The 21,386-nt window shown below is 38.8% G+C and overlaps 1 protein-coding gene across 1 annotated transcript; it reads right to left on the bottom strand.

The window, feature by feature from the left end:
• Positions 1-158: 158 nt before the first annotated feature.
• Positions 159-21,261, bottom strand: ly75 (lymphocyte antigen 75). The gene is made up of 35 exons (XM_026319602.2): positions 21,012-21,261; positions 19,626-19,994; positions 18,151-18,324; positions 17,808-17,969; positions 16,810-16,929; positions 15,893-16,033; positions 15,127-15,324; positions 14,864-15,024; positions 14,612-14,719; positions 13,954-14,042; positions 13,577-13,746; positions 13,037-13,236; positions 12,370-12,512; positions 11,688-11,766; positions 11,403-11,474; positions 10,646-10,769; positions 10,372-10,407; positions 9,634-9,803; positions 8,358-8,425; positions 8,188-8,264; positions 7,580-7,716; positions 7,124-7,232; positions 6,777-6,937; positions 6,411-6,540; positions 5,835-6,055; positions 5,598-5,760; positions 4,889-5,053; positions 4,676-4,798; positions 4,246-4,431; positions 3,926-4,149; positions 3,557-3,761; positions 3,292-3,453; positions 3,084-3,200; positions 2,343-2,519; positions 159-1,709 (listed from the first exon to the last, which is right to left on the bottom strand). The coding sequence occupies exons 1-35, from the start codon at positions 21,082-21,084 to the stop codon at positions 1,534-1,536; spliced, it is 5,190 nt and encodes a 1,729-aa protein (XP_026175387.1). The 5' UTR covers positions 21,085-21,261; the 3' UTR covers positions 159-1,533.
• Between the last annotated feature and the right edge of the window lie 125 nt (positions 21,262-21,386).

Genomic DNA, 21,386 nt, shown 5'->3' with positions numbered 1-21,386 from the left:
CAGTCTTGAGCAGGATTTAAACCCAGAACCTCCTGCCATGATTACCACTGCACCACTACTATTACTGTGCTAAATGTAAGTATCAAGTGAAGGTGACATACATGCAAGTGGAGTTTCCCTTCACAAAACATGTGACACAAGTACTGACTACATACAGAAGAGATGGAATCAATTTAAGTCATACAAACTGCATATAAAGATAAAGGTTTACTTCACATTGCATGTGTCCAGATAAAAAAGGCTTGGAAGACAGGAAATTTTATTGAAAGGGTACTGTACCTTATTTGAGTTGACAGATCTGTTTGGGAGTGGTGGGGAAACTCTACCATTTGGTTTACAACTAATAATGGGTTATCAAGCTGTAATGAGCCACTTCCACAAAGAAAGAAAAGTTCAGGCTTAACATTCAAACGAGTCAGCTCCTCTTTGGTTAATTTTAACACAAACATCACATATTTATAAACCATTTGCAGCAAACACCAGTGCAATTTCAATATTTTTAAAAACCCTCTAAACCTTACTGTGCCTAAACAGTTTATTTCTCCATAGCATATTAAAGTGCATTCTTGCTCAGTAGTTAAGTGCATAGTAAAGAAGATCTACAAAAATAAAATTATAAACAAGCGTCCACTTCATTTTAACTATGATCCACACTTTTAAAGCCAATTAGTACAATGAAAACTATTTTGCTATTGTTAGCTATTTATAGGTAAACAGAATCTGTAAATAAAAAATTAAAAACCCTATCCAGCGGAGAGTGATTTTCATCCATGTTTGTTTCCAAAAGGTACAGTCCATCTAAAAACACTTCTCGACCTGAATGCAGACAATCTATTGCTGAATTTGTTGAAATCCTAAAAAAAACTAAGCAGCAAAGTTTCTCATCAAACATAGTGAAGCATTTACATAAGATTTACAAACAGTGTTTAATATCTAAAGGAGACATTATCTGGCTATATAACACTTAAAAGTCAAGGAAAACTTAGTTTTACTGTATTTTTAGGCAGACTGTTCTTTTAAAAGTTGATTAATGTATTGGTTTTTTGTTCAACATGTGGAAATCCAACCTTCCAAAGGTGGATAATAATGAATTTGGTATAGACTGTAAAAATGATAAATATAAAACAGTAATTGCACATTTTGTGTGTGATAGTTTGGTGTCATACATTAAGTGCATTACATTAACCATGTAAGCCCAAATGGGAGTGTTAAAACAGCTTTTGTCATGTTGAATACTCCTCTAAATTATTTTACAAAACACATTAAAAACACTGTCAGTGATCAATATTCACCAGATAGAATTAGCCCAGGTGTGTACCACAGGAAAATAATCCAAATTAACAACTTGAATTTCTAGATATTCACAAATCTCAGACAATACGTACAGCTTTCCACAGTTCTAGAAAATGTGCTGGCTTGAGCAGGATAAATAAATAATTTAAAAAGGGGAAAGGCTGCATCTGCTCTTTCTGAAAAGTTCTTAAATGCACACAGGCACATCAATACTCCCTGAGGCTGATTACTTAAGCAAGCTCAGTCAGCATCTGTTATAATACTGGTGGTGTCTGATTCATCAAAGGTCCTCTTGTAGCGGACAGTAGAAGTGAAGTGGGATCTTTTTTTCTTATAGATGATGAAGCCAACAGCCAAAAGGAGAGCGATGAGAAGCACAATGAAAAAACCCAGAGCTACAGGAGAGCCCGCAGACCCTGTGGACCAAAAGTAAGGTTAGCCAGTCATGTTTGAGCTCAAATGCTCTGTAAGACAAAGTCAGTTAAAGAATGTTTCTTTGGGCTGTAACAAAATCATCATTGCTGTCATTTAACTTACAGGACCTTTGATGACCTTTAGATGCTGAGATGAATTCTCAAATATGCTTATTTGCTTTCTTGGCAAGAATTAAATGAGACAACTGGTGCCGCTCTCATATTTGTGAAGAAAATATGAAATGTCAGTGAGAAGCCAGTTAGTTTAGCTTAGTACAAGAGAAATAGGTGAACTGAAGAGGTATGTGGAAAGAAACTACCTTACATTACCTCCAAAGGCCACTAATTCACATTTTTTGTTTAGTCCATTTAAAACCTAAAGAACAAACACAATTCACCAGTTGTTTTTTTTTGTTTGGTTGCCTTGGAACTGATTATCTTTGGACAGAGCCAAACTAGTTGCTTGCGCGTCTTTGTGGTAAGCTGATCTAACGAGCTGAGGATTAGCTCAGCTGCAGATACAAATTAACCATACTGATATGACAGTGGAATCTTATTTTCTCATCTGTCTCTCATGAAGTTAGCGAATGAAGAATTAAAATATAACTATTCCTTGAATGTAGCTGTGATACTCACTTGCTTCAGTTTTGCAGACAACACGACTGTAGCTTGTCTTGCAGTTGACCGAATTCCATTTTCCTTCATCTCCTGACATCATGACGGCACAGAGAGGCTCCCACTTCTTCCCAGTAGCCTCAGACTTCCAGTTCGAATAAACCAGAGCTGAGCCATCCTGCCATGACACAGGCTTACCTGAGAGGAAGAACAAGAAGATGATAATGGTAAAGTCTCAGAAACAAAATATCAACAAGCCCTTTGACGCTGGATAGAATTATCAGAGCTGTTTTTGGGGCTAAAAAAAGCTGTTTGCAGCTGCTAAAAACAATGAGGGCAGTAACAGTGAACCAAACTGTAAAAGCTGCAGGCACCAAAGCCAAAATATCATGAACTGAAAGACAGTGAAATCCCCAGTGACGGAGACTGCAGAGTCAGGGGAATAATTCTTTGTGGGTTTGCCACTGTGAATAATACATGTGACATTACACATTTGATATATTAGTTGTGTGGTTTTAACGACAATCAGCAGAGGATCCTGGTCACGGTCTACAATCTACTGAAGCAAACGTTGGTGACATTTTTCTGTTTGAGTCAGAGTTTGTAGTCTGCTTTCTGCCACAGGCTAAACACTAAACGCAGCCTAATCGCAATGTAGTTTCTCTATTTCTTAACATTTTTATTCTAATACTACTATTACTCAGAGCACTCAGCTAAATCCAAGTTAATAATGTTGCTTCTAATTTAAATAATGGAGTTTACCTTGAGTATTAAGGTTTAGGTCGAGCCATACACGACTTGTGACAAGAGGGTCATCAGACATGTACTTTAAAACAAAGTCATTCTCCTCTTTGGTTTTTATGGTCAGCAGTTGAGCATCTGTCAGAAAGAGAAAAAAAAAAGAACTTGCTGGACTGCTGCCTCAGATGAATATTAATTATAACCTTTCATAAGACAAATCATAACTGACCTATGCTCTGACAGATGCTCTTTGCGTGCTCCATGCTGTAGACACTGTAATTGTAGAAGCTCATGTCGAAGGCGTAACAATGATCTTGATGTTGCACCCACTTGGACATGCCGTTGTTCTGAGGGCAGTGATTGGCCTCTGGGGCAACATGTGGTCTGGCTCCTGATTCATAACAAGACAACGGTCAATGCCACTCCAACACAAAATAAGTCAGAGGTAGCTACATCACTTTTATATAAGTTATATAAAACTGCAGCTGTCTTACTCTGGGAAGCGGTGGTGATGGTGGTGGTGTAACAGATGGCACCATCTACCAATGTATTACAGCTGGTCTTCACCCAGGCTCCGGTGGAGTTTACAAAAACACAACTGGTCTGTTTCATTGAGCTGGAATACTCCTGTGAATCTGTGATGGTGGCTTTGTAGTCAAATGTCGTTCCGTCAGACCATTCATAGGCTGAACCACTAACCTGCACAGGGAGAGAGGTTGCCATGTTAGCAAAATTATCTGGTCCCACCTGGTGAAGAAATCCACATGAGATACATTTGGGATGTGGTCACTGTCTGAAAATCTCAATTATGAGCTAATTTTAAAATATTTTTTGCTCAGACTTTGGTTAAGCAAAATTCTTACATCCTGGTCCGATAGTCCAATCCATAGTGGGAAGCCATCTGTCTTGACAATGAGTTTCACATGTGCGTCGTGCTGGAGGTCATGGATGCTTGCCAGGTGGCCGCCTCGCTGCCCACACTCTTGCAGAGCCTGGTACCAATTCAATTTATGGGTCACAACCTCATAAGTTAAGTTGCCATAATGCTGAAAATCCCTGGATGACCGGTTGTATTCCTGTTTGTTTTCTTAGGAGAGGAGGATTGAGATCAAGATTTTTTTAAACATGAAATATTATCAGACTTGGAAAGTATGAACTATGATGAAAAGTGTGATACACCAACCATTGTCCAGTTTGCAGGTCACAATGGTTTCTTGTTTGAACTCTTGAAATAGCTTTTGATTTGAAATGACAAACCAGGTTCCTTTAACAGTGAGACCAGCCAAGAACGGTCCAGTTACATTAGGTCTCCCCTTTGCCCAGTTGGAATATTGGACATTTGTGCCATCATACCATTTCATCTGGTTATCTACAGGGAAAACAAACTGAATATTAGCCTGGCAGAATACACCCATTAAATAAAATAATAAAAATCTCTATGTGCCAATACAATAACAGTTTTTAATTTCAGGATCTCTGTATTCAATTGAAAAAAAAAAAAAAAAAAAAAACTGAAAACAAATTGACACAAAATTTCATAGAAGTAACTACGTATAGTGACTACCGATACATCTACTAATAAAGATTTATAGTCAAAGTAACAAGATACCAACCGTTGTTATCCATAAACAGCCCCAGCCATACAAACTGGACCAAGTTTTTAAATGGTAAAAGCTGCTGCCTGATAAACTCATTCTCCTCTACACTGCGGACAGTTAGGATGTCTGCTTTTGCATCTGAAAGATAAATGCATCATCACTACCAACATTTCCAACATCTGCAAAACTCCACCTTACTACATGTACCCCATTTTGTAAAATTCTTACGAAGTTTTTTGCAGGTATCGAGAATATGTCCCTGGTTAACGTGTTCCCATCTAGAGGGGACCAGCTGGAAGGCGTAACAGTTGCTCTTGAAGGGGATCCAGTTTGGACCATTGATCTTATGGGGGCACTTTACTGCAACATCCTCTGGTGTGGTGATTATCTCTTCTGTAATTAATAAGCATATTTATTTAGGTACTGTGCTGTAGATAAGTGTTTTCCTTTCTCATGGGGACTTTACATCGACTTACATTAATTTCCTTGAGACTTAACATCTCTCTCCCATGAGGAAGGCCGAGTCACTACAGTGTGAGTGTGTAAACAGGTTTCAAACCCACAGTGTGAGTAACACCAGGCGCACACACACTCACGGCATGGCCTGTGCTGTTTTACAGCCATGCTAAAGAAAACGTTTCTAAATGTCCTCTACAGGACACTCTACATCCTGTTACCACAGAAAACTTACCAGCAGGGCTGTAATTACAAACACTACATCATTCAGCCCCATGGTCTGAACATTTAGAGCTAGATTTGGCACAGGTATAAGCCTATAAGCCCTTTTAAGATTCACACAAGTTCTTTGTCATCATACTGTACAAACACCCCACCCCCTCCCCTGAAAAAAAAGGTTGTTGGCAAAATTTCTGAGTGAATATCCAAAGAGTGAAGTCCCTCAGTTTTCTTGAAAAAAAAAAAAGAAATCCTCTCTCACCATGTGGTTTGTGGCAGATAGCGCCCCCTAGCGTCTCCTCGCACTCGGTGGCTTTCCAGAAGCCATCGGTATCCAGGTAGACACACGAGCCACTGGTGACATCAGAAGACCAGCGGCTGAATACAGTGTGACTGTGGTCTGTCCAGCGATAGTGGATCCCATCCTGAGCACCAAATGAAAGAAAATCAATCTTGGACAAATAATTTATTCAAACAAAGGCTTCTTTGGTGCACTTACATCTTCACTAAAGAGGCCGATCCACATGGGTGTCTGCGCACGGCTCACATGCACAGTGAGGGTGGACTGGATCAAGGTGTCAGCCACACTGGCCAGGCCCATGTTTTTACTACTGCACTGCTCTAAAGCCTCAAACCAAGTGAGATTTTTAGCAAGCAGCATGAAGGTGTGGTTATTGATGTGGAAGGGCTCAGTTGGGACGTGGGGCTCCTCTACTTTATCTGAAATGAGTATTAAAAGAATTTCACCATATGGTTGAAAGAAGAGGTGGATTTTAAAAAAAAACTTTTTCAAAAGCAGAGAGTGAGGTAGGGAATGACATGCACCAAAGGTCCCTGTCCAATCTGAACTGCAGTCCAGAATCTCACCCCCTGGGTGGGCAGCCTCAAAAAAAGATTGAGGTTTAAGTCATGTATTATTTATTACCCTTTTAAATATCTCTTCCAGGGTTACCATATAAGTGTATAGTTAATAAAACCTTAAATCTTATGCCAGATCAAGCAAATAAATTCATTTTCAGTTTGCGATAAAATCTGGATAATTAAGTAGTATTAAGTGGTCGATGTAGTAGTTTACCTGCATAGTGTTGACAAATGCCCAATTGTTGATGTTCTCCGCATAAAGAATAGTCCCAGGTACCCAGCATGGCAGAGTTTGGGTTATTTATCAGAAACACACACAAATCATTGCTTTCTGGATCTAATACCTATGGAATAAAAACACAAACCACAAATTACATTGTGAAATCATACAGTTCTTACACTTCTTCCTTGCCAAAGCCTAGTGCCTACGTTACCCACAACTTTATTACTGACACTTTAACTCCACTAACAAACGACCTGTAGCCCTCAGCCACAACACAATGCAGCTGCAAGTAACATCACATAACAAAAATTGGTGAAGTTCCCCTTTAATGCAAAAAAGAAATGAAGCAGAACTTACATTGATAATTACATTCCTGTGCTTGCCCAGAATCAGGTGGTTGAAGTTGAGATAGTTAACTGGAGACTTGTCCACCCATTCAGGCAAACTGTGGCTGATTTTCAGACCAATCCATATTGTTTGCTTGCCTGTCATTTCTGGCAAAAGCGTGGTGATGAAGTCTAAAATACAAACACATATAGTAAAACCATTTTTTGAGTTTACTATTCCTATTAAAAATCTTTCGTATTTGACCAGCACATATAAGAACATTATAACACAACATATTTTGCATAAACTGCATCATGATAGCTACATTAACAAGCTTGTCTTGTTCATTAAACATCAACCTAAATAATGGTCCTTACCTTGCTCCACCTGATCTGTTATAGTGACAAGGGTTCCTTTCACTGACAGGCATTTCTCATTGGCTTGTTTGGATGTCATAGCTATGCTGTTCTGCATCACTGTGTAGCACTGAAAAAAAACATCACAATCACTTGAGCAATGAGATGAACAGGACCCTTATTCATCTAAGGTCCTATGTTATTGTGCTATAGTGTAGTACTGTCCAGATGTACAGTGAGCACATGCCACATAAAAATTCAGAATTTAGCATCGTCAGACAATTTAAGTGCAGATTATCTCAGTCACTTAGGTAGGAAGACGTTCCTTTAAAGAACATTTATTATTACTCTAATCTCTCATGGCATTAACAGTCTAACATAATCATTCTAGGGTTGCAAGGAAAAGACCACAGCTACAAGAGTCTTTTTTTTTTTAAACTGTCATGCAGTGTCTAAAATGCAGATAAATTCACAGACCTTATTTCTGAACGGTAGAAAGGCTTTTCCACAGGGCAGTCCTCCAGGCTGAGGCTCCAGAGGGTTTATCTCCACTGACGTGATGTTGTGTTTTTCGCACACAAAGGACAACCGCTGTGAGCAACTGCGTTCATGGTCTACAAGTACATATAGAAGAGTAAATTTGCATAGTAATAATGAAAGACTGTAGGTGTGCCTAATATGGATAAAATCAAGTCAGGTGTATAAGAGATTTTTGCTCTTTTAAAAGGAGTGAGATTGGTATTTTCAAATTTTTACTATACCGTTTCATGCTACTCTAGACAACATTCTAAAAGACAAAGTATTTCTATGTTACATAGTTTGAAACAAATGTAATGTAAATGTTGCAAGTTATTCCAATTAAAAAAAAAAAGTAAAAGAAAAAAGTTTACAAAAAGCATCCATAGCTATGTTTATTAGGACTTTTAAACACTACAAAACATATGCAAAGAAATACTAATATATATTGTAACTTATTCAATATGGATGGTTTTCTTTTGCTGATTGATTCAGAAGTTGGTTTTTAAGTCCAAAAAGTCTGGTAAATTTAATGCTCAGTTGTGTTGAAGTATTAAAATGTTACTCACCGGGAAAGATTCTTTCATGATTGATGGAGGTACATCTGCCCAGGAAAACTGAATGATAGACGAACATCTGGGTGTATCTAGAACAAACATTTTTTTTCAGTTAACATACATACATAACACTTTACCACACACAACATGAACAGCATATGAGTGTGTATGAGCTGCCTTACGTCATGGGAAAAGTCCGCCAAGGCTCTCTCAAATCGATCCACCAGTTTTGCCCGGAAGAGCTGGACATCTGTTCAAAATATGTAAGCTTAAGTGCCACATAATAAAATAATTATAGTCAATTTTATTACCACTTGAATGTAGAAAAAAAAACAAAAAAAAAACAGTAATCATAAGGACATTCATCAAGAAAGCAATGAAAAACACTGGAAGGAACAATGGATTGTGAAATTGAATAAATATTTGGTATCATGAAGCATTTAGAATCAGGCTTTAAAATTGATGCAGCAGAGGCAGAGACAAGTTCTATTTTACATTTAAAAAAAAACATTTGCTGGTGAATTCCTGCCACAAAGTTTTTATGACACTGATGTTTGTATATTTTAGTGGTTAGTTTGGAGGCCAAATTAGGTTTCACTTTACATTGTGTATTCCTTTGTATTATCTAGTTCCTATTGTACTGTTTGACTCTTTCCAGCTGTATTCTGTATGAAACACTTTCCATGACCAGAAGCTTGTGGAAAGAATTTTTCCAGTCGCACGCCTCGACAAATCAACTACTGATGCCGGAGGGCAGACAAATATATAAACAGGGCAAACTGCAACAAAACAGACAGATGGAATTCAAGCTTATTGGAATTCTAACTGAAACCACATTTAGTCAATTTGTTTTCAAATACACTGCTAATAGCTTAGTATTTTTACAATGAAGAGGTTTATGGGAAAAAAGCAGCAAAGGTCTTTTTTTGTCTCAGCCAGCCACAGGGGAATGTCATATGTTACACACACCATAGGGAATCAGAGACAAACAGTGTGTTAAAGGTGATTTTGACCACACCAGCACCAGCAGCACAGCCGACAATGAATATTTATTTAGTAACTCATTTAAGAACAAGACGTGTTTGTACTTGTCCAATAAGGGCGAGACTTTGGGAAGGCTAATGTGGGTTGTTGCAGGCTGCTGTCTGACTCAGTGTGACCATCTGCTCTGCCCATGAGACGATGATGTTACTGCTTTATGCAAGATTTGACTGCCTGTTTCAAAATAAATTTTTTTTTTTTACATGGGATTGGGACTGTCAGCTATACTCGACATATAAAGACTTTGGAGGCTGGTAAATGATGTCGTCTTAGCGTTTATAAATCAAAAACACAATAGCACAAGTGTAAGAAATGATGTGCACATTTAAAACCCACATGGTTCTTGTTTAAAAAGGATAGCTGGTTAGTCTGGGTTTGATGGCATAATTGCATGACTATGTACTGTCTGTCACTTACAGTTTTTATGTACTGCTGTATCTTTGATGCAGCATTGGGGCTACGTGGTGTAGCCAGTTTGCTGTCATTCGCATTACAAAAGAGCTGTGCCTCCTCAAAAGTTAGTTTAGGCTCCTCAATAAACCAAAACTCTGCTCCATCTATAAAGATGGACGTCTCATGGTGTCCACCTAAAAGGACAGAACAGACAGAATCAGAAATCAGGAATAAATCAGACACGCATCCTATTACAGATGTTCTGCATTGTGCAAACTTAGAAGATTTATTTAAATCTTTCAAAAAAAGCAATAGCAATATAATTATATCTGGATTCATGTATGGGATTATTGAACAGGACAACAGGCCACCTTACAGTCAGCCTTTGTAATGCATAGCTGTTAATATTTGTTTTAAAAAGCTCAGTTAAAGGATTATCCCACAAATATATTAAATGACCACAATAAGGCACAAAATGACTTTAAATGATGCAACCACATCATTTTGTGTCTCTTTCTTCGCGTCCTATGTAGGAGGAGTTGGAGGACATTTACTTGTCCATGTCCATTGCCTCATAATCTGTTTATGTTTGGACCCAGATAACCAGTAGAAAAGCAACGGATGAATTAATACACAAAGACATGAATTAGAAATTAAACATTTAGATTTTTGCTGAACTTGACACATTATGACTTGCTGAGCTTGCTAGCTATTTATTTCTTTAGCCTTTAAGCACAGATTCTAGAAAGATGGGGTCATTACCAGGATTGTACCAGTCTGGGATCTTTGGTGTTTTTCCTGTTGAAGCATTAACAAAGAAGTGAGTTAGAGGTATAATGTAACCAAAAGCACAATGCACACAAATAAAAGGCTTAGGTTGCATTCCAGGAGATTTATATCTAATGGTTTTAAATCACCTGTGGAGAAATCTCTTTCTTTACTACATTACAAAACATTTACAAAACAAACAAAAAAAAAAAACAATGTTTACTACACACATAAACTACAACACTAGTGCTTATACGCGTAGTCTTACCGCGGGGTATTTGGCAGACCCATTCCAGTCTGGCATCGCAGTGAAATGGTGTTGGGTAGAAAGATATGGGAAGTAAGTCATGGATCAGAAACACAAGCAGGTGTTTCAAAGTGCTCTTCATTGTCTAATGAGGACACACAATTTGCACAAATATGATCAGGAATAAACAAGGAAGAAGTTTCATGCCTGTGGCTTTACAGATCTTGATGCTTCCTTTAGTTTCTGAGAAGAATGTCTCTGTGTTGCCATCACTTACTGACAACTGGTACTACTAAATAAGAGCAAAGATAAGGGTCTGGGGTGGTGAAATAAAAATATTTCTTAAATAGAGGGAAACAGCAGGACAGAATTAACTGGCACTCCTGTGCACTCAAACAAAATATAACACATATATTACAATCACAAAGATCAATAATAATTCACGTGTCTTCGTGATGTGAAAAATAAAGCAGAACCAATTTTTTTTGTCTGGCTATCTTCGGGGGAATTTTGTTTGAAGAAGCATGTAGGAATGAAATGACATGAGCACTTCTCATGACTCCCACAAACAGATGAGCAAATGGCTCAGTCAGTACAGTATGTCACAGCTCAATCTGTACAGTATGCATAAGAAGATCATATAACTCCAACATGAAAAGAAAATGTTGAACAAAATGCATAAAGACAAACTATTAGACTAGGTATTAGAAAACATATAACTGGTTATGGAAATGAAGAATAAATCTCCCTTGAAGTAACATAAATCTACCAAGCCCACCTTGAAAGCAGTGCAGTCCCGACTGTATGCATCATCTTCATGAAAGTCTTGGTGTAAAACATCCAAAGATACCTGTTGTGGTAAAAAGAAATGAATGCAATATGGAGCAGGAAGTCTATCCTAAGCAGACACAGGATGCTTGAGATAAATGAAGGTGCAGTTTCAGCTACAGGATTATGTTCTAGGAAATAAAGTACATTAAAAAAGCAATTTCATCCTGCAAAGACATAACTCCTATTGTTTTGAGGGCTGTGGTTGTAGCACCATACTATATACTCTACTCACAGGTCGCCCATCGCTCCACTGCCAGGAGCGGTCGGCTGGGTTTCTCCTGTTCAGGCCAACCCAGAAGTATCGATCATCACTGCAAAAAAGAGCAAATCACCATCAGTCAGTAAACCTCAAAACCTCCCTTAAACCTTCAGTACACAACTTTTTTCAAGTGCTTTAGAAATATTTTCTCCTGTGACCCACACTCACTGACCGGCCTAGCAGCAGTGCAGACACACTCTCTTCTAAATGTTTTTGAGCAAGGCTTGGTCTTCTAACTGGCAGGTTTTAATTCAGATCAAGAATTTATACTGGTGATACTCAAGAGCTGCAAATTGTAGCTTTAAGTAATGAGGAACCTTAAAAGGATGGTGGCATTTTATACTTAGATATAAAGGCTTAAAATGAACTAAAATGAACTTATCCACTCAGTGAACTAGTGTGGAATGTGAGTCAGAAGATGGTATGTGTTTGTTTTAACGTTCAGGTGAAGTGCAGTATGTTTAAAGATGCTGGACTCCGGACTGATAGTACCAGTCTGATCACAAATGCCCCACTCACCCTCTTTTACATGAATTGTGTGTATAAAGGCAGAAGTGATACTCAAATTTGATTTGCTCATGTCAGAATATTATGAAATAAACAGTAACACAATAAAAAAGGGAAACATACAGTACTTCTGTGTACGTGTGAATACCTGATGGTTTCTCTCATGATGCTGTTCAGGGCCCTCATCTCATCAATATTTGTGAAGCTGGGCAGGCTGGCTCCCAGAGCATGACAGAACCTCTCAGCCTCTGCCCAGGAACGCTTCCTGCTCAGCCTTTCCTCATGAAACACCTAACAAGGTGAAATGACACATCATAAGAGCTGCCAAAGCCATACCAGTAAACTAACAGACCAGAGGAGATTGTAACAACAGCTAATTTAGATGTCAGTTCATGCAATTAAGATACCATAACAATAAGAATGGAAATAACACAAGACAGATCATTGTTTTGGTTGGTCCAGTGCAGATCAGCTTCAGTAAATGCTTACCTTTACCTTATACAACACACCTACAGTATGTCACGGTTTTGCTCTTTTTGCCAAGGTTGGGTTTGTGTTTAGTTCTGAGTCACTGGTGATCTGTTTCTACAGTTTCTAAACGTCCTTTGTAAAATTAATTCCACTGATTTAGCAGCACTGTCTGCCAGACTCACATTAAACAAAATTGATCTTTTTTGTATGCATTCTTCTCACTTGTCAAAACCATGCATCTATTTTACCCACAATGCAACTTGCCTTTGCCAAACATCTATGGCTCTAAATGTGGGAAACGACTACATGACCACAGGGGGTGAAAGACAGTCGCTTGTACACACCTTGTAGCAGTATGTGATGTTGTCTCTGGACACCCATCCATTGGGGCAAGTTTCGTTGAGGTTTGGTTCTGGTTCTGGGGTCGGAGGCGGAGTGAGGTCTTGTCTACAAATGGTGCCAGCCTTAAATATGGTACAGTTCTTCACCTCCCACTTGCCCAGGGGTTGTGCAGTAGAAATGACGGCACAACCTCCATGCTGACCTAGAATACACATGTAAGTTATATACACTGTTAGAAGGATCCTGTCATAATTACACTTCATATAGAAGATTTTTAGAAGTATTTTCTATTTTTAGGTCGTTTAAGGGAGACTTTTCAGATTTTCAACCAGATTCCTATATTTTAAACATTGGGTGTTGAAATACATGACATTTTATTCTGTATTACCTAGTAAATCTGAGGAAAGCCTAGAAGTTCAGAATTACATACAGCACACTATAATACTACATTAACCATAAGTCTTTTGACATGCCTAGTCCAGTCGTTGCTACTGCGGCATTAGGTTATGACAGCAGCTAAAGCAGTGTGCTTTTTTACTAACTTGGTTCAAACCAGCCCCAGTTGGTGTATGTAATGGCGCTCAGGGACCCATTCTGGCTCAGCCAATGGTATTCTCCTGTGTTTTTAATGTCCTGGAGCCCGATCCAAAAATACTGTGGTTGCCTGCTGATCTTCTCTCCAAGCAGGCGACTGATAAAGGCCTGCTCAAACCTGGAAAACACAGTCAAATATGAGTGAATGTTCTTTGTTCACACATAGAAATAACAGATGAAATTGTATAAAAGAAGCAATTAGATATCGCCTATTGAACTCAAAAGTATTCTTATGGGGAGTCAAAAACGAGTGACCTGAGTGAAGGGCAATGTATTTTGTATTTTATGATGGAATAGTAGGGTCAGCATCTGAACAAACTCCTACCTGTTTCTTATAGTGATGTTACATCGATCTTTGAAGGATACTTCTTTGGTGTTAACTTGATAACAGGAGTTGCCGTGTCTCCTCCAGCCCTGAGGGGATTGACTGCAGTGAGCGTTTAAACTACATTTATAATTACAATTAAATGTGAACCAATCTGTCATTTTGGTTTATAATCCCAGTTCTGATAGGTATCCATTCCTCTGCCATGCAGTGCTCTGCAGTTACATCAGTATTCATGTTTCTTTCATCATCACAGTCAACTGACACTCATTTCTACATTCAAATGTGTGTTCATTTCCACCAGTAGGTGCTAGTACAACCACAGATCTGCCTTTAACCATTTTATGACTAAAAAAATAAAGCTGACCAAATGTGAATCTGGCACCGACAGCAAGTAATCCTCAAAATACACCACTGTATGGCCACTTCTTTCTATCTTCTTTGTCACAATTTCATCATTGTTGCTAATGTATACATGCAGGTTTTGCAAAGATGTTGGCGTGGAAGGACAGACATCTCTTCTAAATATACATGTAAATGAACAAATGACCAGTGCAAAGTAAAAGATCAGGGCTATATTAGAGTGAGGTATATTCACAAAGTAATGCAAAACACTGCAGGCTTTACCATGTAGTTGGGTCATGTAAACAATACTTACATCCTCAAAGCGACATCCTGTCTGTGTCACTGATTCATTGACCTGTCCTTTCTTCTGACACATAAAAGGTAGCTTCTGTGTGCAGTTCCCAACCCGCCAGCCATGAGACTGGAGAACAGAGACACATTTTATTGTGCAAGCCTCATATAAACAAACTTCTACACAAGATCACAAAACAGCACACACAAACAGCCCACATAAAAAGGCTGGATACAATAGGTGGGGTCACACAAAAAATGCATACTCCCATACCTCTCCAAAGTAGAAGACACAGCTGGTGTCCTGAGTGGGCTGGACTGGCTCATTTGGGCCCCAGTAGGTGAAAGTGACCGGAGTCTGGTCAATCCACATGAAGTTAGTAGGGTTCATGGTGATACCTTTCAGCCCGATCCATACATCCAATAACTTGCCATCTGATGAATCGTAACACAAATAAGAACATCACAAAATGTTTCAAATCAAATTCAATCACCAAGTAAAATAGTACGTAAAAAACCTAAACATGAAAGATTTACCTGCATGGAAATTTGTGCTGATCAACTCTTTGTGGTCAATGGCGTGGAAGCTGGCCAGGGAGCCTCCTCCCTCCACTTTGTTACAGTGCTGCTGAGCATCTGTGAAGTTTCGAGGCTGGTCCTTCACTAACTTGTAACACCAGCCGTTCCATGGCACCCACTCTCCCTCACACACTGTTTCTGTATATCTGAAAGGGTCTGAAGACAGTGAGCAGGACAGACGGAGGTTGTGAGGGGAGGCGAGGTCATAGATTTCACTAAAATGCCTTTGCAACCTGCACAACGTGTGCCCCTGTCCATTGTTAGACCCTCAGTTTGAATAAAGACAACTTGTTTGATAGGGTGAAAGAAGAGAATAACAAAGGAGGGCTTCACCTCCAGAACAGAAAAACATTGAAGAAAACAAGAGGACGCTGAAAACTCCCTGATTCTAGTTCTCCTCCAAAACAAGTGACTAGATCAGAAGCTTTGTTGTTTAATATAATGACATGGTCGCACAGTCAGTCACCTCATCAATGAAATACTGATTTTTGGATAGACCGCTGTAAAACTTGCTGCAGAAGATAAATTCAAATGACATTGGTGAGTCCCTGAATTTTCCTCTAGTGCCACCATTACATTTGTGCCTTTCAGTGAGTAAAAGAAATCTAGCTCCATAAATTTTACTCATCAGTTTGTGACCATGCACCTGCAAAACATCAGAATATTACAATTATATGATATGATAGGAAGAAATTCAGGCAGATGGGGGCAGCATCTAACCTACCTGTGGTTTCTGTGTGAGATGCGTTGACCCTCTTCTTGCAGACATATGGCAGCTTTTTGTTGCACATCTCAGATTCGAAGTTCTCCTTTGAGTTCAGGACTCCACAGTCTGACTCAAGTAATGTGTAGGTGGGTGGCATTCCTGTCAAACACATTCCCACACACATGAAATAATAAAACTCAAATACTGTACCGACAGAGACGGCAGAGCAAAGGACTGGCATCTACCTATGGGCCTTTTTCTGCAGTCATTTATCAACTGTGTTCTACACAGAGGTTTAATACAAAATAATAAATATAGTGCTGTTAGTTGCAACACTGACAAGCTGTACATAATAGTAACTACAAAGAACTTGTATCGGCAGAAGGCCAGATGACGTTCAGTGTAAGAACAACACCTTCCCTTTGAGAAATAATAAAAAAAAAAAAATAAAAAAAAAAAAACAGCAACCACATTATAATAGCTAGCAGGCTTTATAAAGACTTCCATTCAGTATTATTAATAGGTTATTCAGCAATACTAACAATCCCAGTGCCACACTGTGTCCAATAACTAAGCACAATGACTTTCTTTACAACACTGGCCTCATTGTTTCTCTGACTGACACAGAGTCGTGGAACGGCAGAAACAGCAGCAACTCATAACAGGATGCAGGTTTTGGTGTTTGGTGTGTGTGTTTTTTTTTTTTTTTTTTTTTTTAAACTGGGACAGTGGAGCTTTAAGGCTCCATGTGTTTATATCTCACAATTTATCATCATCAGAGGGAAGCTGCAGAGGGAAGGATGAAAATTTAAAGTGGAACTACTTTTAAAAAAATCTAACACTCACACATTTACACAGTTATACTCAGAAAATGGAGCCAAGATTCAGAGGTAATACAGGGGATAGACGAGAAGAAATAATATAATCATCATTGCCTGTTTCCCAGCGCAGAATGGAGAGCGGAGAGCCATCTGACCACTGCCAACCCTGAGTTGGGTCTAACTGGTGTAAGCCGATCCACATCCGCTCAGGCATTCTCTCCAGGCCGTCTAATACTGCATAATGCAACAATGCAGCACAGGGGACAAGTAACAAACAAGGAAAAAAAAAAAAAAAAAAGAGGTAAGTCTACATTTTATATCTAGAAAAAGAACATAATAAAACATTAACACATATAGAGATAGATACTAAAGTAACTCATGAGGAGAGGAGTAAAGCCCCAACTGTAACAATAAACTGTCAAGAGTCTCAAGTGTGTGCTGGTGCAATCCATGAAAATTCAAAATCCATCAAGAAGTGGCCGCTTTAAATGTCCCTGATGGAAGAACAGTCGGCCTGTTCAAGGGAATCGCTGGTGCACGAGTCACACATTGATGTGGTTTTCAACCAAAACAAATAAGTGACCAAAATGTCACAAATGCAACAAAGCAGCAGAAACAATTGTGCTCTTACACAGCTAACAGTGTTACTGTTAGAACATATGATATTTTGAGCGTAAGCCATGTGATGTTCCAGACATAACGGGTTAGGTAAGGATAATAATCACAAGATGACACTTAATATGTTCCTAAGATCTCACACGTGTACACAAACCCAAATATATGGGATGTTAAAACAGTTTGCTACACACAGAGAGGGGGAAGCAGCTGCTCTCATAATGAAACCATTTCTTTTGAAGTTCTCAATAGCCATTATAAATATTGCTTCTAGGATTGTCACAGGCTAGCTAACATTTTAGAATAGTTTTTATTTGTAGTCATTTTCTTTTAAAATCATTACAATGTAAGACAACATGTTAAGGGTTATAAATCAGGCACCGTTGTCACGTTAGAACATTTTACGTTGATGCTGAATCCAGCAAGACTACTGGTGTTTATGCCATCTTGTCCACAAAAAAGAGAAAGAAAGTGTAGTCGTAATAAGCAAGTCTTACCAGTTTGGGAATGGAGATCATCAGGCTGAGATACACTCAGCAGATCAGCACCCTGACTACGACATGAATGCAAAGCTTCTTGCCAGGTCACTGCAGCATTTGAAACAAACTCATAGCAGAATTCCCCTTCCGGCCCAGCAAACAGAGTCTGGCAACCTTTCTCTGCAACATCAAAGATATAATATGAGTCTGAGTGTGTGTTTGTGTGAATTTTATATATATAAATTTAATTACTGAGAAAAATATACTAAAGTGGTGCTGGAAAATATCCAGCCATATCAAGTAAAAGGTTTTTTAAATAATGAAAGTAATGATGATATTTAAAAAATAAAATACAACATGCCAGGCGTTAGACAGTGTCCTTTCTTTTTGTCTGTGTCATAGTTGGAGGATGTGGCACACCAGGACAGTCCAGGGAAATCAGCATCAGGAAGGCATCCGTGATGCCAGCTGCCATTGTATTTGAAGGGGAACTCACAAGGTTTGCCGTTAGAGTTCCCATTGATGGTGTGGACAACTGCACAGAGGACACATGAGCAAAGAATAAAATAAAAGACCTATTACAAGATCCTGATAAAGACATGTTGAAAGTGAAACTTGACATGTTGTTGCTTCATACACCAAACCACTTCTTTTTTTTTTTTTCAAAATAAACACAAAAATGTCTAAGAGATGTCACTAAAATTAACCCAAAACGAACTAATATGAAAGTAACCACTTTCTTTTGAAACACTGCTAGACAACAAAGGTGAAGAAAAAGAAAGAAAAGCAAACCATGAAGACAGAAGGCATGAAATGATGTAGTGCAGCATTAGTGCAACCGCAAATGATGAGAGACATGTAACACTATTTTCACCCTAAACCTACATCAGAACTAACATATTGGTAAATAAACGTGATGAAGGAGAAACAACATTGTACACTGAGAAAATAAAACATAGATGAAGAAGAAATTTAAATAATTTTGCTGCAGAAAATCAAATCATGAAACGTGACAGTGTGAAGTTATTGTTTCAAAGGCAGAAAGACAGTTACTGATAGTTTCAGTTAAGACGAGCCAAAATGTTCCATTAGAAAAAAAATTATACAGCATATCTGGGTCGTCTGGATACACATTTAAACAAGTTATAATTTTTTAAAATTACTTTTAATTTTTGGATTATTAGCAATAAACAAATTGATTGTAATTGAATTATTCAAAGAAGGGTAACTGTACTTTAATACTATCATAGATCTTACAAATAATAAACAATGCCACACACCTAAAATTATCCCACAGTCAAACATCCACTATCGATTTGTAGAAAATTTCCATGTGTGGGAAATTTTCAGCATACATAACACAGCATACATATTCAAGGTACTATTATTCGTCAAACAAAAAGTGAAACCTTTTAAGTTTCACCACACCATGCAGACCAATTGCACTCACAAGAAGAAGGAATTCCCCAGGTCATTAAAAGATACAGTTTATAGGCTGAAAACTCAAATACTGCACACACATCATCTGATTCAGGGACGGTCAGATGATCAGCCAACCTCCAGTCCAGTCCAGTCCAGCTTAAAAGCTGTTTGGTCATGTGACACAAAAGCTAGCAGAGATAATATGTGGGTGTAATGAAAGCTGGAGTTAATTCACATTTGATTCAGAAAGTGGATCCACTGACAGAATTTAATGTGCTACACTCACCACAAAATGCATTTAACAGTACTTTCATTCTTTGAGTGACAACTTTCTCAAGCATTAGTCTATGATGGACTGCTGAGACCTGTGTAACCATTTTCTCCTTCAGATAAGAGGAAGGAAACCCTACTCACCACTGTATGGCCTCTGGCAGATGTTGTCCTGAGATTCTCCTCTTAGCCAAGTATCACTAGTGTCCCCTTTGGCTACAACATTGCCTTCATTAACTGCCAGGCCCATCTGATAAACAGTGTAAACAACCCCTTCCCGGCAGTGCCAAGACAGGAGGTTGCTGCCACAGTCAACCAGGGACACTCTCTTGGTGGGGACATCCAATGCCAAGCAGAGGGATGTGGCCACATGGAAGAGACGGTGACCTGAGCCCCATTTAAACAGCTGGGACCTGCTGTTTGGGTCACAGGTGGTGAGTCTTAAGTCTGCTGAATCCTCTCTGACCATGCACTTCCCTGTGCTGGAGTGCTGGATGGTGAAGGCATCCTCACCTGTGACAATGGACACAGACAGCAAAAACCTCCATTTAAAAACAAATGCTTGACTAAACTTATTTACACATCTGTATCTGTAGCTTTTATTTGGCACCATTTTATTTCTTTTACCTCTACCTTGTGATGTTTTCTTTCTTACATCATGTGTGTAAGAAAGAATATATAGCCTGTACAAAACACTATAACAAGCTTTTTGTTAGTATCAGGACGTATAAAGGCCTCTGCAATGAACTTCCTGTTTAATATGATTACTGACTTTGTCTTTTTAGGCAAATGCAGGCCAAAAAAACAAAAATATTTGGAACTGAGACTGATTGAAAAGCAAAATCCCAGATAAGTAGTTAAATAATGCAGGATAAATTTCTTTAAAAAAAAAAAAATGTTTGCCAAGTTCAATCAAGGAATATATTAAACTATATATATAGATATGTATATCAAATATAACGCATTACATGCATTTAAATACCTGCTTTCTATATTCTTACTCAAGTACTTTGGTCTTGCCAGTCCACCCACTATTTAAAAATAACTTAGGTAAATAGTTACGGGTGGTTACAGTAAACAGATTCTTACTGTACAGAAAACTATGTACACAGACTTTTCAAAACAAAAACTAAGTCATATTGCAGCTTCGCTGTAGAGTACTAACTGCACAAGTCGGGCTTGTTTACCACCCAATAATGTTGGAAATCCATGTTAATGTGAGAGCTGCGCGCAGATGTTATCACAGGGCACGCACCAAGCTGCAGGGTTATGGACGAGTGTGCAACTCGTTTGTCCTCTCAGGATATAGGGTGGCACCATGCAGCCTCACTGGGGGATGGGAACCTTGTCAAAGCACTAACAAGTTCGCCAACTACTTGTTTTGTAGCTGCCTCCACTTGTTCTGTAGCGTTTACCCTCGGATTAGAGCGGAGTTAATATCCAGCCGAGCTAAGTGCGACTGGCAGAAATGGCCAAGTCATGGCTGCAGACACAGAAACGAAAGTGTCGTAGTTTGCGCTGGTTACTTACCTAAAGCAAAGCAGTTTTCCCAAAGCACAGTCAACAAACAAAGACAGAGTGTGGCTTTGGATGATCTCAGCATGGTCTCGCCAGAGTTTTATTTTCTTGGATTTTGGTTGGGATCATAAAGGATCTGAGCTCCCGGAGGTCAGAGCGCTGAATACAAGGAAATCGATGACTGAGCTACTAAACGAAAGTGTTCAGACAACTAAGCCGACCAACCCACCCCGACTGTCAGCTGAGTTATCCAAGAGTCCCGCTTCGACGACACCGTCATGATAAACACCAGCCACAGCACAACAACAGGCTTCCGGTTTCAGCTGCAAAATAAAGCTGAAACACATGCAGGGCTCTGCTGAGGAGAAATGCAGTGATTAAAAGTTC

Source organism: Mastacembelus armatus, chromosome 3 (assembly GCF_900324485.2).
Source record: "Mastacembelus armatus chromosome 3, fMasArm1.2, whole genome shotgun sequence".
Lineage (NCBI taxonomy): Eukaryota > Metazoa > Chordata > Actinopteri > Synbranchiformes > Mastacembelidae > Mastacembelus > Mastacembelus armatus.
This window is presented reverse-complemented; position numbering and strand designations above follow the sequence as displayed.

Coding starts and splice junctions, on each gene's coding strand:
- ly75 (XM_026319602.2), bottom strand. CDS start 21,084: ATGCTGAGATCATCCAAAGCCACACTCTGTCTTTGTTTGTTGACTGTG. Junction 11,475..11,687: donor AGTGGAGCGATGGGCGACCT/GTGAGTAGAGTA, acceptor TTACCACAACAG/GTATCTTTGGATGTTTTACA. Junction 1,710..2,342: donor TGTCTGCAAAACTGAAGCAA/GTGAGTATCACA, acceptor TTTGGTCCACAG/GGTCTGCGGGCTCTCCTGTA.